Here is a 13,603-nt window from a genome sequence, read left to right as displayed (position 1 = left end):
AAAAAAAAAAAAAAAGAATAGAAAAACAGGAAGACTCAACAAAACTCCAAGTTGGTTCTTTTTTTTTGAGACAGGGTCTCTGTTGCCTTCAGTCAAGTGTGGCATCATAGCTCACAGCTACTTCAAACTCTTGGGGTCAAGCAATCTTGCCTCAGCTTCCTGGGTAGCTGGGGCTATAGGTGCCTGCCACAACACCCAGATATTTTCAGAGACGGGGTCTTGCTTTTGTTCAGTTTAGTCTCATACTTGAGAGCTCAGGCAATCCACCTGCCTAGGCCTCCCAGAGTGCTAGGATTACAGGCATGAGGCATTGTACTCAGCTTCAAAAGTTGGTTCTTTGAAAAGATCACCAAAATTAGCAAACCTTTAGTTAGACTGACTAAGAAGAGAGAGAATATTCAAACAAGTAAAATCAGGAATACAAGTGGGGGCATTGCTACTGACTTTACAGAAATAAAGAGGATTATAAGAGAATACTAGGAATAATTATATGCTAACAAATTAGATAACCTAGATGAAATGGATGAATTCTTAGAAACATACACTGCATAAATTGATTCAAAAGAAAATAGACCTGGCTGAATGCAGTCGCTCACATCTGTAGTCCTATTTGACAAAATCCAACATCCTTTCATGATTAATAACACTCACCAAACTAGAAATAAAGGGGAATTTCTTCAATATAATAAAGGGTATTTATGAAAACCCACAATACATATTATACTTCTTAGCGAAAGACTGAAAACTTTCCCCCTAAAATTAGAAACAAGACAAGGATGCCTGCTTCTACCACTGCTATTCAACATTGTACTAAATGTTCTAGTCAAGAAGTTAAGATTGGAAAGGAAGTAATAAAACTATCCCTCTTTGTAGAAGTTGTGGTCCTATATGTAGAAAATCACAAAGAAGCCTCAAAAAACAAAACAAAACAAAACAAAAACTACCAGAGTTAATGAACAAATTCAAGAGTTGCAGGGTACAAGATCATCTCACAAAAATCAATTGTGGGGTAGGAGAAAAAAATCAATTGCGTTGCTGCTATATACCAAGAATAATCCAAAATTGAAATGGGGGGATGCCCTTAGCTCAGTGGTTAGGGAGCTGGCCACATGTTCCAGGTCTGGTGGGTTCAAACCCAGCCTGGGCCTGCTAAACAACAACAACAACAACAAATAGCCAGGCATTGTGGCAGGTGCCTGTAGTCCCAACTATCAGGGAGGCTGAGGCAAGAGAATCACTTGAGCCCAAGAATTTGAAGTTGCTATGAGGTATGATACCATGGCATTATACCAAGGGTGACAAACTGAGACTCTGTCTCAATAAAATAAAAAATAAAAATAAATTGAAATTAGGAAAACAATTCCATTTACTATAGCATCCCTATAAGATTAAAATACTCAGGAACAGATTTAACCAAAAAATGGAAAGATTTGTACACTGGAAACTACAAAGCATTGCTGAAAGAAATTAAAGAAGGCCTATAAAATGGAAAAATATTCTACATTCATATACATGTAGAAGATATGATATTGTTAAAATGACCATGTTTCCCAAAGTGATGTGTGGATAGAATGTAATCCCTATCAAAATGCCAATGACTTTTTTGTAGAAATGGAAAAGCTGATCCTTAAATTCATATGAGATTCTTGAGGCCTGAATAGCCAAAAGACTATTGAAAAAGGAAGAGTTTGAGGACTTGTACTGCCTAATTTCTTTTTTTTTTTTAAACATACATCTTTATTTATTTATTTATTTTTGTAGTTTTTGGCCAGGGCCAAGTTTGAACCCGCCACCTCCAGTATATGGGACTGGTGCCCTACTCCTTGAGCCACAGGTACCACCCTGTACTGCCTAATTTCAAAACATACATACTATAGTCTTCTTTGCCTACTTGTCCTGGCAATGGAGGCCCCTTCACTGTCTATAGCAAATGTATCCTACTTTGTAAGCTTTCTTACTCTGTAAGTCTGTCTTTCTCTTCCTTGGTAAACTGCTTTATGCTTACCTTTTAAAAAAAAAGTACTGCAAAGCTATGGTAATCAAAACAATGTGGGACTAGGCCAGGCATTGTGGTGGCTCCCTGTAGTCCCAACTACTTGGGAGGTTGAGGGAACAGGATTGCTCAAGCCCAGGAGTTTGAGGTTGCTGTGAGATATGATGACACCCTGGCACTCTACCCAGGGTGACAGAGTGGGACTCTGTTTCAAAACATAAAAAACAATAACAACAACAAAAAATGAATGTGGTGGCTCGGCGCCTGTGGCTCAAGCGGCTAAGGCGCCGGCCACATACACCTAAGGTGGCGGGTTCGAATCCCCAGCCCGGGCCCGCCAAACAACAATGAAAGCTGCAACCAAAAAATGGCCAGGCGTTGTGGCGGGCGCCTGTAGTCCCAGCTACTTGGGAGGTGGAGGCAGGAGACTCGCTTGAGCCCAGGAGTTGGAGGTTGCTGTGAGCTGTGATGCCATGGCACTCTACCCAGGGGGATAGCTTGAGGCTCCGTCTCAAAAAAAAAAAAAAAAAAAAGAATCTCTGAGTCCAGAAGTAACTCACACATCTATGACCAGTTGGTTTTCAGATGCCAATGGAGAAAGAAGAGTCTCTTCAATAAATGGTCCTGGAACCATGGGATATTCACAGGCAAAAGAATAAAGCTGGACCCCTCCCTCACACCATATAAAAAAATTAATTTACCCCATGATAGTATTAATATACACTGCTATGATTTAATAAAAAAAATTAATTTGTGGATCAGTGACCTACATATGAAAGCTAAAGCTATAAAACTCTTAGAAGACATAAGGTAAATCTTCATAGCCTTAGTTGTTTCTAGTGGATTCCTGGATAGAACAAAAGGATAAACAACAAAAGAAAAAAATAGATAAATTCGACTTCATCAAAATTAAAGCACTTGTTTATAAAAGTATATCATCAAAAAGTTAAAAGGTAGTCTATAGAAAGAAAAAAATTATGTGTAAATCAGATTTCAAATAATTAGAACATAACAGCTTAACAAAAATCCAACCCAATTTAAAAATTAGGTAAAAGGCTGGAATTCACATTTCTCCAAAGAAAATATACAAATAACCAAGAAGCACATGAAAAGAAGAATATCTTCATTAGTCATTAAATTGTAAATCTAAACCACAATGAGATATCACTTTGACCCTCTAGCATAGCTATTAGAAAAAAAAGAAAAAGAAAAATTATGTACCTCTAGAGCACTGGTTTTCAACCTTTTTTAAAATCTCACAGCACACTTGAAGATGTAGTTAAATTTCTGTGAGACACTTAAATTAGGTTCATTAAAAAAATGACTAAAACAGGCTCGGCACCTGTGGCTTAAGTGGCTAAGGCCCCAGCCACATACACCTAAGGTGGCGGGTTCAAATCCAGCCCAGACTCGCCAAACAACAATGACGGCTGCAACCAAAGAAAAAAAAAAAGCCAGTCGTTGTGGTGGGCACCTGTGGGCCTAGCTACTTGGGAGGCCGAGGCAGGAGACTCGCTTGAGCCCAGGAGTTGGAGGTTGCTGTGAGCTGTGATGCCACAGCACTCTACCCAGGGGGACAGCTTGACGCTCTGTCTAAAAAAAAAAAAAGAATAAAACAAAAGACTGTGCTTTGAACTTCTTTCAAAAATAATCTAATTAATGCTCTTTTAAAATTTTCACATTACAACTAATGTTCTCTCACAGCACACTGGTTAAAAGTCACTGCTTTAGAGGTAAAAATAGGGAATGGGGCTGAAAGGCACAAAAGAAGGAAATATATTTTCCTTGAGTGTGCCTTCTTAGATAGCTTTGACTTGTGAACCTATAAATGTTCTTCAAAATATAAAACCAAACCAAGAAGGATAAGAAATAAACCCTATAAATGCAAAAAAGAAAGACCATACCAACACAGGTAGAATAACTTTTCAAATAAGTTTGGGATATTTCACTCTGACTGTAAATTCTTTGATGAAACAAAAAGAATTATAAAATAGTTTTAATCCTTATTTAGTAGTTTAATTGTTAGCAGTGATACTAATACTATAGTGATATTGATAGTGTCTTGATATATTTGTATTATAAATTAATGCAAATAAGGAATTATGTTTCTATTATTAGGAACTAGGATTTTCAAAGTAAGATAAGTATGAGTATAAAATTCAAAAAACTTTTAAAATGCTGTACTGTTGGCTGGGTGTGGTGTCTCACACCTGTAATCCTAGCTCTCTGGGAGGCTAAGGTGAGAGGATTGCTTGAGGCCAGGAGTTCAAGAGCAGCTTGGGCAATATATTGAGATCTTGTCTCTACAAAAGATAAAAAAAATTAAAAATTAGCCAATGTTGCGGAGGGACCTATAGTTCCAGCTACTTGGGAGGCTTCAGCTCAAGAGTTTGAGTTGCAATGAGGTATGATTGCATCACTGTACTCTAACCTGGGCAACAAAGCAAGACCCTGTCTTTAAAAAAAAAGTATATATAACATAAAGTAGGCTGAATATATAAAAATCAATAAGCCCATAAAATCAATCCTATACAAAAATGATAATAAGGGCAGTGCCTGTGGCTCAGTGGGTAGGGTGCCGGCCCCATATACAGAGGGTGACAAGTTCGAACCCCACCCTGGCCAAATTGCAACAGAAAAAAAGCTGGGCGTTGTGGCGAGTGCCTGTAGTTCCAGCTACTCGGGAGGCTGAGGCAAAAGAGTTGCCTGAGCCCAGGAGCTGGAGGTTGCTGTGAGCTGTGTGACACCACGGCACTCTCCTGAGGGCAATAAGGTGAGACTCTGTCTCTTAAAAAAAAAAAGATAATAAAATTAGCCAGGCAAGGTGGCTCACACCTGTAATCCTGGCATTCTGGGAGGCCGAGGAGGATGGATTGCCTAAGCTCACGAGTTCGAGACCAGCCTGAGCAAGACCTGTCTCTAAAAGGGCCTTCCAGACTCTATCTCTAAAAATAGCTGGGTGTTGAGGCTGTGCCTGTAGTCCCAGCTACTTGGGAGGCTGAAGCAAGAGAATTGCTTGAGCCCAAGAGTTTGAGGTTGCTGTGAGCTATGATATCACGGCAAAGTGAAACTCTGTCTCAAAAATAAATAAATAAAATAAAATAAAATTATACTTATGCACTACTATTAGAGAATACTTTTTACCAACTCTTTACTTTGAAAGCTAATTAAAGAGAAATAAACATTTAACCTACCTTTCAGTGAGAACTGCAGTTGAAAATAATCAAATATCCCCAGGTGAACAGGGAAAGCTCTTCTTTACAGAAAATATGTTAGCTAATAAATGCCGAAGGATTGGTGGAATTAAAAAATCACCACTTGACACTGCTAATAAAAAAAATTAAAGATTGTCAATGGATACTAATACCATTAAGTGAAACATTGATGGGGAATTAGATATCCTTCAAAGGATCACTCATGATCAGATAATCAGAAAGGAAAACTTCACAATAGTGAGATGTTGTGGATGCCACTTTAATCTAGTGAGTAAATTTAGCCTTACTTTTATAATGGGACAATGAGACATTACGTGTTTCCAGTATGATACAACATAAAGTATATGGGATCACCTCTTAAAGTATTCTTTTTTTTTTTGAGACAAGAGTCTCACCCTGCCACCCTGAGTAAAGTACCATGGCTTCATATCTCACAACAACCCCAAACTCTTGAGCTTGAGCAATCCTCCTGCCTCAGCCTCCTGAGTAGCTGGGGCTACAGGCTAGTTTTTTTGTTTTTAGAAGAGATGGAGATCTCAGTCTGCTCCGTCTGCTCTTGAACTCCTGCACTCAAGCAATCCACCCACGTTGGCTTCCCAGAGTGCTAGGATTGCAGGCATGAGCCACTACACCTGGCCTCTTAAAGTATTCTTAACAAAATTATTTCACCCGAATCCTCTAATTAGGTCTTTTAGATCTAACTTCCAATTTATAGGAAATAGAAGGGATAATAAGTTAAATGATTCTATGCAGAAGCAATCAGACAAGTCCAGAATGTAGTACATGACATATTACAGGACAATTGGCCTGATCTTTTCAAAAAGTTATTATGAAAAAGAACTCAGCGGGGCTCAGTACCCATAGCTCGTTGAGTAGGGTGTCAGCCACATACACCAAGGGTGGTGGGTTCGAATCCAGCCCGGGCCTGTTAAACAACAATGACAACTGCAACAACAAAAAACTAACTGGGTGTTGTGGTGGGCGCCTGCTACGGGGGAGGCTGAGGCAAGAGAATCACTTAAGCCCAAGAGTTTGAGGTTGCTGTGAATTGTGACGTCATGGCACTCTACCCAGGGCAACACAGTGAGACTCTGTTTCAAAAAAGTAAAGAGCAGTGTGGGAGGCACTATTTAGATTAAAATAGAACAAAATGCAGTGCATAGCTCATGTTTGGATCCTGCTATAAAAGATATCTGTGCTGAGCATGTTGGCTTATATCTAAGTCCTAGCTACTTAGAATGCTGAGGCAGGAAGATTGCCTGAGTCCAGAAGTTTGAGGTTGTAGTGAGCTATGATCAGGCCACTGCACTGCAGCCTGGTTGAGAGAACAAGACCCTGTCTCTTGGAAAAAAAGAGAGAGAGAGAGAGAAACATTTGGAAAGTATTTGGGGAAATTTGAATATGGACCTAGTATTGGATGATACTAGGGAATTATTTTAAATTTTGTTCAGCTTGGTGTGTGGCTAGAAAGGAAAAATTCCTTACGTTTAGAGATATTGAAGTATTTAGAGGTGAAATGTTCTATGAAGTCTATCATTTATTTTAAAGAACTTTAACATGAAGAAATAGATGAAACAAATATGGCAAAATGTTAATATGTTAAATCTAGGAGATGAGTATACAGGTATTGATACACTAATCTTTCAACTACTTTTTTTTTCTTTTTCTTTTTTTTCTGAGACATAGTCTCACTCTGTTGCCCCAGGCTAGAATGTCATGGCATCAGCAACCTCAAACTCTTGGGCTCAAGCAGTCTCCTGCCTCAGCCTCCTGAGTAGTTGGGACTACTGGCACCTGCCATAATGCCCAGTTAATTCTCCTATTTTTTATAATAGAGATGAGGTCTTGCTCTTGCTCAGACTGGTCTCTAACTCCTGAGCTCGAGTGATCCTCCCACCTTGGCCACCCAGAGTGCTAGGATTACAGGCATGAGCCATTGTGCCTGGCCTCAACTACTTTTTAAAAATGTTTGAAAATGTTTGTATTATGGAGATTAAAAAATTGAAAATGGTTTGGAGGAACTGTTCCTAGGAAATGCTACTTCCTAGCCCACGGGAGGGTAAGTTGGCTTTGACTTATGTTAAGAACGTATGGTTCTTGGATTTTTCCTCATATGCCTTTTTTTCTTCCCTCTTCCCTCTACCTCTCCCCACCTATCTAGCCCTCTTTGACTCTCTGCACAGCAACCAAGCTTCAGATAGCCCATTTTCCCCACCTCGCACTCTTCACTCACCTCCCCTGCAACTACGGCAGCGCTCTGAGAAGCCTCCTTGGTGTAAGTAACCCTTTGGAATTGCCTAGTTAAAAGCCAAGCAGAGTGGAGGGATTGGTGAATGAGAGACCTATTGCGTAAGGGGAAAGAAGAGGAGGGTTGGAAGACCAGAAATATCTGCTAGGGAGGCAGTCTCACCCGCCACTTCTAAGAGAGCCTGCTTATTCACCCCCTGCACATCTGTCCTCTATGTTCCCTCTATCTCGTTTGAGTGAGACTCTTCTCTGATATTAGGACATTATCTTGAATTGGGAGAGTGGCTCTCTCCAAAAGGTGAGAAAAAGATAGAGACTTCATTCTCCTCCAGTCCCCATTTGATCTCTACAGTTTTCTCCAGTAAAGATGACTAACAGGTAACCTAGACATCTAGAAAAGCCAGGACAGGAAACTAGAATCTGCTACTTATTTCTACACGTCCCTTCTCTCAGGTTGTCTGTTCTTAGTTAGTTGAAGTTGAGGTGCTGGTTTTTCCCTCTCTTTTTTATTATCTCTAGCCTATCACTAGTTATTTTTGGTAACTATGTGAACAGGGGAGCCACAAGAAGTTCTTAAGGTGACTGAAAGGAGGGGAAGATACTGGTAGTAATCAGAGGTGGGGCTATATATGGACCACAGGCACCACTGAGGGAAGCATCCTTTTTTAAAGCCACTCTTATTTATTTATTTATTTTGCAGTTTTTGGCTGGGGCTGGGTTTGAACCCGCCACCTCTGGTATGTGGGGCTGGCACCCTACTCCTTGAGCCACAGGCGCCACTCGAAACATCCTTTCCTTATCATCCTGCCTCCTGAAATCAAACATGCCTTTCATTACTTTACTTGGATAGGATGGAAGCAAAGATTTATATTTCAGCATTGGGGTTAACAGTTGCAGAATTTTGCCCTTCTTATGGCACCCTGCATGAGGAAGAAAATTTCCTCCCTGACACCAAGAATTCTTTCCCTGAATTTCATATTATCCTATGCTAGTCTTGATATTGCCCTTTTTACCTCTCTCCTGGAATGTTATGGGTTCTGCTCCCCTAAAATCTTATTTTTTTTTATTTTTTTTTTTTTTTAGAGACAGAGTCTCACTTTATCACCCTTGGTAGAGTGCTATGGCATCACAGCTCACAGCAACCTCCAGCTCTTGGGCCTAGGTGATTCTCTTGCCTCAGCCTCCCCAGTAGCTGGGATTACAGGCACCTGCCACAATGTCCGGCTATTTTTTTGTTGCAGTTTGGCCAGGGCTGGGTTTGAACCCACCACCCTCAGTATATGGGGTCAGCACCCTACTCACTGAACCACAGGTGCCACCCCTGAAATCTTATTCTTATCCCTCTTCTGTTTCTGTCTGACCTGTTTGATTTTCCTGAATTAAACCACAAGCTGGATATTAAGATTACTTTTATATTTGGGTAAAGTTTAGCTCACATCTTTTCTTTTTCTTTTTTCCATTTATACCTTGGTTTGGGTATTAGGGGTGTATTCTCATTGATAAACATCTTTTTTGTTTGTTTTTTGAGACAGAGTCTCACTATGTCACTCTTGGTAGAGTGCTGTGGCATCATAGCTCACAGCAACCTCAAACTTTTAGGCTTGATTCTCTTGCTTCAGCCTCCCAAGTAGCTGGGACTATAGGTGCCCACCACAGTGCCTGGCTATTTTGTTGTTGTTGTTCTAGTTGTCATTGTTGTTTTTAGCAGGCCTGGGCCAGGTTAGAATCCACCAGCCCCAGTGTATGTGGCCAGTGCCCTAGCCACTGAGCTACAGGCACTGAGTTCATCTTTTTTTTCTTTTTTGAGATAGAGTCTGACTATATTGCCCCAGGCTAGACTGCCATGGTATCAGCCTAGCTCACACCAACCTCAAACTCCTAGGTTCCAATGAACCTGCCTCAGCCTACCAAGTAGCTAGGACTGTAGGTGCTTGTCATAACACTAATTTGGTTTTTCTCTTATTTTCATAGGAGAAACCAAGTAGGTTTCATTCTTGGTTTCAGTGTTGCTCAAGCTGGTCTTGAATTCCTGAGCTCAGGAGATTCTCCTGCCTCACCCTCCCAAAGTGCTAGGGTTACAGGTGTGAGCCACCATGCTCACCCAATAAGCATCTTCTTTAAGGTCTGTCTGCACCAGAAATAGGCCCCATGGCTCTTACCTTATGCCCAAACCATTTTCCTCTCTTTTCTGTTTGAAGCGTACCTCCTCTGCTCCTTTATAAAAGATAAAAGAGAGATACCTAACATGCCTTACAAACTCAATGACAGCTTTTGCAGGCTCAGATTTGCCAGCTTTTCTAGGTTTTCTTTGATGATAATCTATTCAGGTACCCTCTGTTTCCAGAATCTATCATTATTGAAACTACAGTGCTTTAATATATAGTTTTAATACTATCAATAGTTATGGTGTTTACAAAGGGAAAAGTAGGTTATTCTCTTACTAGAGGTCAATGTAGAAGTAGAGATTGTGGTAGGAATCATTCCACAGTGTGATTTAAGATTCTAAGGACTTTCTTATGCTACTCTCAGGATATGGGAAATTCACTTTGTTTTCTGTGTATATAATCTGCACAAGAGTTACAGGGTCTTAATTTTGAATCCATGGATAGGTTTCAGGGTAGAATCTATAAGCCTCAAGAATCATATATAAAGATTAGTGTGAATATTTGCATGTCCATTTTTTCCTGGAAGATAATCTATAATTTTCAATAGTGCCTCTAAGGAGTTAGAAAGATTAAGAACTTCTGCCATGTAGAGATTCTGTGGCAGTCTTCTATCTTTGGGTAAATCATTTTCTTTCCTATTATTCTTATTTACAAGGTTTTTCTATGTTTTCCTGCTTACTTATGTCTTGGGCTCTTAATAATGATTACCTCTACCCCAGAAATACATTGATCACTTTAAAGAATGATTCTTGACAAAAGGTATATACATCCTACTCAATTGGGAGTGTTTCAACAAAATGATATTGCCCTCGTCCTTTTCCCTTTCCCTCACCTATGATCCAGAATTAGAATCTCTGGAGATGGAATCTCGGAATTTGTAGTTAAAGAAGCTTTCTGACAGGCTCAGGACCCATGTTCAGTGGTTAGGGCACCAGCTACACACACTGGGGCTGGCGTGTTTGAACCCGATCTGGGCCTGCTAAAACAACAATGACAACTGCAACAAAAAAAATAGCCAGGTGTTGTGGGGGGTGCCTGTAATCCCAACTATTTGGGAGGCTAAGGCAAGAGAATCACTTAAGCCCAAAAGTTTGAGGTTGCTGTGAGCTGTGATGCCATAGCACTCTACTGAGGGTGACACAGTGAGACTCTGTCTCAAAAAAAAAAAAAAAAAAGAAAGAAAGAAAGAAAAGAAAAGAAACTTTTAGACAATTTTTAATTGAATGTGTAATAGTAATACATGAGATAATTTAATACATTAGTATCATTTGTAAGATCAAATTATTGTACTTGGGATATCTACCCAAGAATTCTTTCAATTCTTCTCCTCTAGCTATTTTGAAATATATAATAGATTATTGTAAATTATACTCATCCTACTGATCTATTTAATACTGGGTCTTATTTCTTCTGTCAAACCATATTGTACCCATTGATCAATTTCTCTTCATTTCCTTCTCCTGTCTTGTTTTTCTGTACTTGTCTTATTTCACTTAACATAATAACCTCTAGTTATATCCATGTTGGTGCAAACAGATTTATTTGTTTTTTTGGATGGATAATATTCCATTTTGTATATATATCATAGTTTTCTTTATCCATTCATCTGTTTTTGTTTTTGTTTTGAGACAGAATCTTACTCTGTTGACCTGCGTAAAGTGCTGTGGCATCATAGCTTACAGCAACCTCAAACTCATAGGCTCAAGTAGTCCTCTTGCCTTATTCTTCCAAGTAGCTGGACCTACAAGCACCCACCACAATGTGCAGCTAGTTTTTCTTTTTATTGTTTTTTTATTTTATTTCATTGCTTATTTTTTATTTCTTTCTTTTTTTGTTGTTGTTGTTGTTGAGACAGAGTCCCCCCCCACCATGCCCCTGAGCAGAGTGCAGTGGCTTGGTAGCTCTCTGCAACCTCAGACTCTGGCTTGTGGACATCCCGCTGCGTCAGCCTCTGGAAGCCGCTGGGATTACAACCACTGGCTGCAGCGCCCAGCTGGCTTTGTTCATTTTTTTCCATGAGTTGGGTCTCACTCTCACTCAGGCGAGTCTCGAATTCCTGAGCTCCAGCAATTCACCCTCCTTAGCCTCCCACAGTGCTGGGATTACAGGCGTGAGCCACCACACCTGGCCAGCTAGTTTTTCATGTCTTTTCTTTTCTTTTCTTTTTTTTTTTTTTTGAGACAGAGTTTCATTATATCATCCTTGGTAGAGTACCGTGGTGTCACAGCTCACAGCGTCCTCCAACTCTTGGGCTTAAGTGATTCTTTTGACTCAGCCTCCCAAGTAGCTGGGACTACAGGCACCCACCACAACACCTGGCTATTTTTGGTTGCAGCTGTCATTGTTGTTTGGCAGGCAAAGGCTGGGTTCTAACCTGCCATCTCTGGTGTATGTGGCTGGCGCCCTAGCTGCTGAGCTACAGGCACCAAGCCTAGTTTTTCTATTTTTAGTAGAGACGGGGGTCTCACTCTTGCTCAGGCTGGACTTAACTTCTGACTCAAGCAGTCTACCCGCCTTGGCTTCCCAGAGTTTTAGGATTACACAGTGAGCCACTGCTCCTGGCCTCCATTCATCTGTTGATGAACACTTAGGTTGATTCTGTACTTGGCTATTGTGAATAGTGCTGCAGTGAACATGGGAGTGCAGATCTCTTTTCAATGCACTGATTTTTTTAGATTTCTGAATCATATGGTAGTTCTATTTTTGGTTTTTTGAGGAACCTCCTTACTATTCTCCATAATGACTGTACTAATACTAATTCACATTCCTACCAACAGTATAAGAGGGTTCCCTTTTCTCCATATTCTCACCAGAATCTATTATTGCCTATCTTTTTTTTGTTTGTTTGTTTGTTTAGAGACAGAATCTCACTTTGTTGCACTTGGTAGAGTGCCATGGTGTCACAGCTCATAGGAACCTCCAGCTCTTGGGCTTAGCCAATTCTCTTGCCTCAGCCTCTTGAGTAGCTGAGACTACAAGCACCCACCACATAGTGCCTGTCTTTTTGAGAAAAGCCATCTCAACTGGAGTGAGATGATATCTCATTGTAGGTTTTTTTTAGAGACAGAGTCCCACTTTTTCACCCTTGGTAGAGTGCTGTGAAATCACAGCTCACAGCAACCTCAAACTCTTGGGCTTAGGTAATATTCTTGCCTGAGCCTCCCAAGTAGCACTACAGGTGCCCACCACAATGCCCTGCTATTTTTTGTTGCAATTTGGCTGGGGCCGGCACCCCACTCACTGCAAGTGGTGGTCCCTGAGGTGATTGACCAGCTGTCTGGAGAGGATGTTCCTCAAGTCCATAGGTGCTGCCCTCATTGTAGTTTTGATTTGCATTTCTCTGATAGTGATGTTGAACATTTTTCATATACCTGTTGGCCATTTGTGTGTCTTCCTTAGAAAAAATGTCTGTCAGATCTCTTGCCCATTTTTTACTGGATTATTTGTTTTTTTACTATTGAGTTATTTTGGCTCCTTATATATTCTGGTTATTAATCCCTGTCAGATGTATAGTTTTCAAATATTTTTTCTCATTCTTTGTGTTGTCTCTTTACTTTACTCAATAGCTTTCTTTGCTGTGGAGAAGCTTTTTAACCTGCTGTAATTCCATTTGTCAATTTTTTGCTTTGGTTGCCTGTACTTTTGAGGTCTTATACAAATTGGTATGTACCCCTAATTATGAACCACTGGGGTAAAGTAGGAATTTAAAGGGTCCCAAGACTTACAGGGTCTTAACTTTGAGGGGCCATAGGAATTTGGAGTTGGCAAGGAGGTTTATTTCTCAAAGATAGGGGGCCTTAACACTCTTGTTCTGAAGCCTTAGTTATATCTTAATGTTACCCTCAACATATACATTAGGTGGCTTGGCGCCTGTGGCTCAAGCGGCTAAGGCGTCAGCCACATACACCTAAGGTGGCGGGTTCGAATCCCCAGCCCAGGCCTGCCAAACGACAATGATGGCTGCAACCAAAAAAAAAAAAAAA

General features: G+C 40.3%; 1 protein-coding gene and 1 pseudogene across 2 annotated transcripts in view; one reads left to right on the top strand and one right to left on the bottom strand.

Moving 5' to 3' along the window:
* Positions 1-2,557, bottom strand: part of LOC111725920 — a 6,647-nt pseudogene extending 4,090 nt beyond the window's left edge.
* PPIP5K1 (diphosphoinositol pentakisphosphate kinase 1) overlaps positions 1-13,603 on the top strand; it is a 59,441-nt gene that overhangs the window by 43,442 nt on the left and 2,396 nt on the right. For both annotated transcript variants that reach the window (XM_023514300.1, XM_023514299.1), the window contains one exon: positions 7,370-7,483. In XM_023514300.1, the coding sequence (XP_023370068.1) occupies positions 7,370-7,483 (114 nt within the window). The remainder of the gene's footprint in view (positions 1-7,369; positions 7,484-13,603) is intronic.

The sequence above is a fragment of the Otolemur garnettii genome, unplaced genomic scaffold (assembly GCF_000181295.1).
Source record: "Otolemur garnettii isolate 467f Iridium unplaced genomic scaffold, OtoGar3 scaffold00050, whole genome shotgun sequence".
Lineage (NCBI taxonomy): Eukaryota > Metazoa > Chordata > Mammalia > Primates > Galagidae > Otolemur > Otolemur garnettii.
Note: the sequence above shows the minus strand (reverse complement) of the source record. Positions and strands in the feature narration are given on the sequence as shown.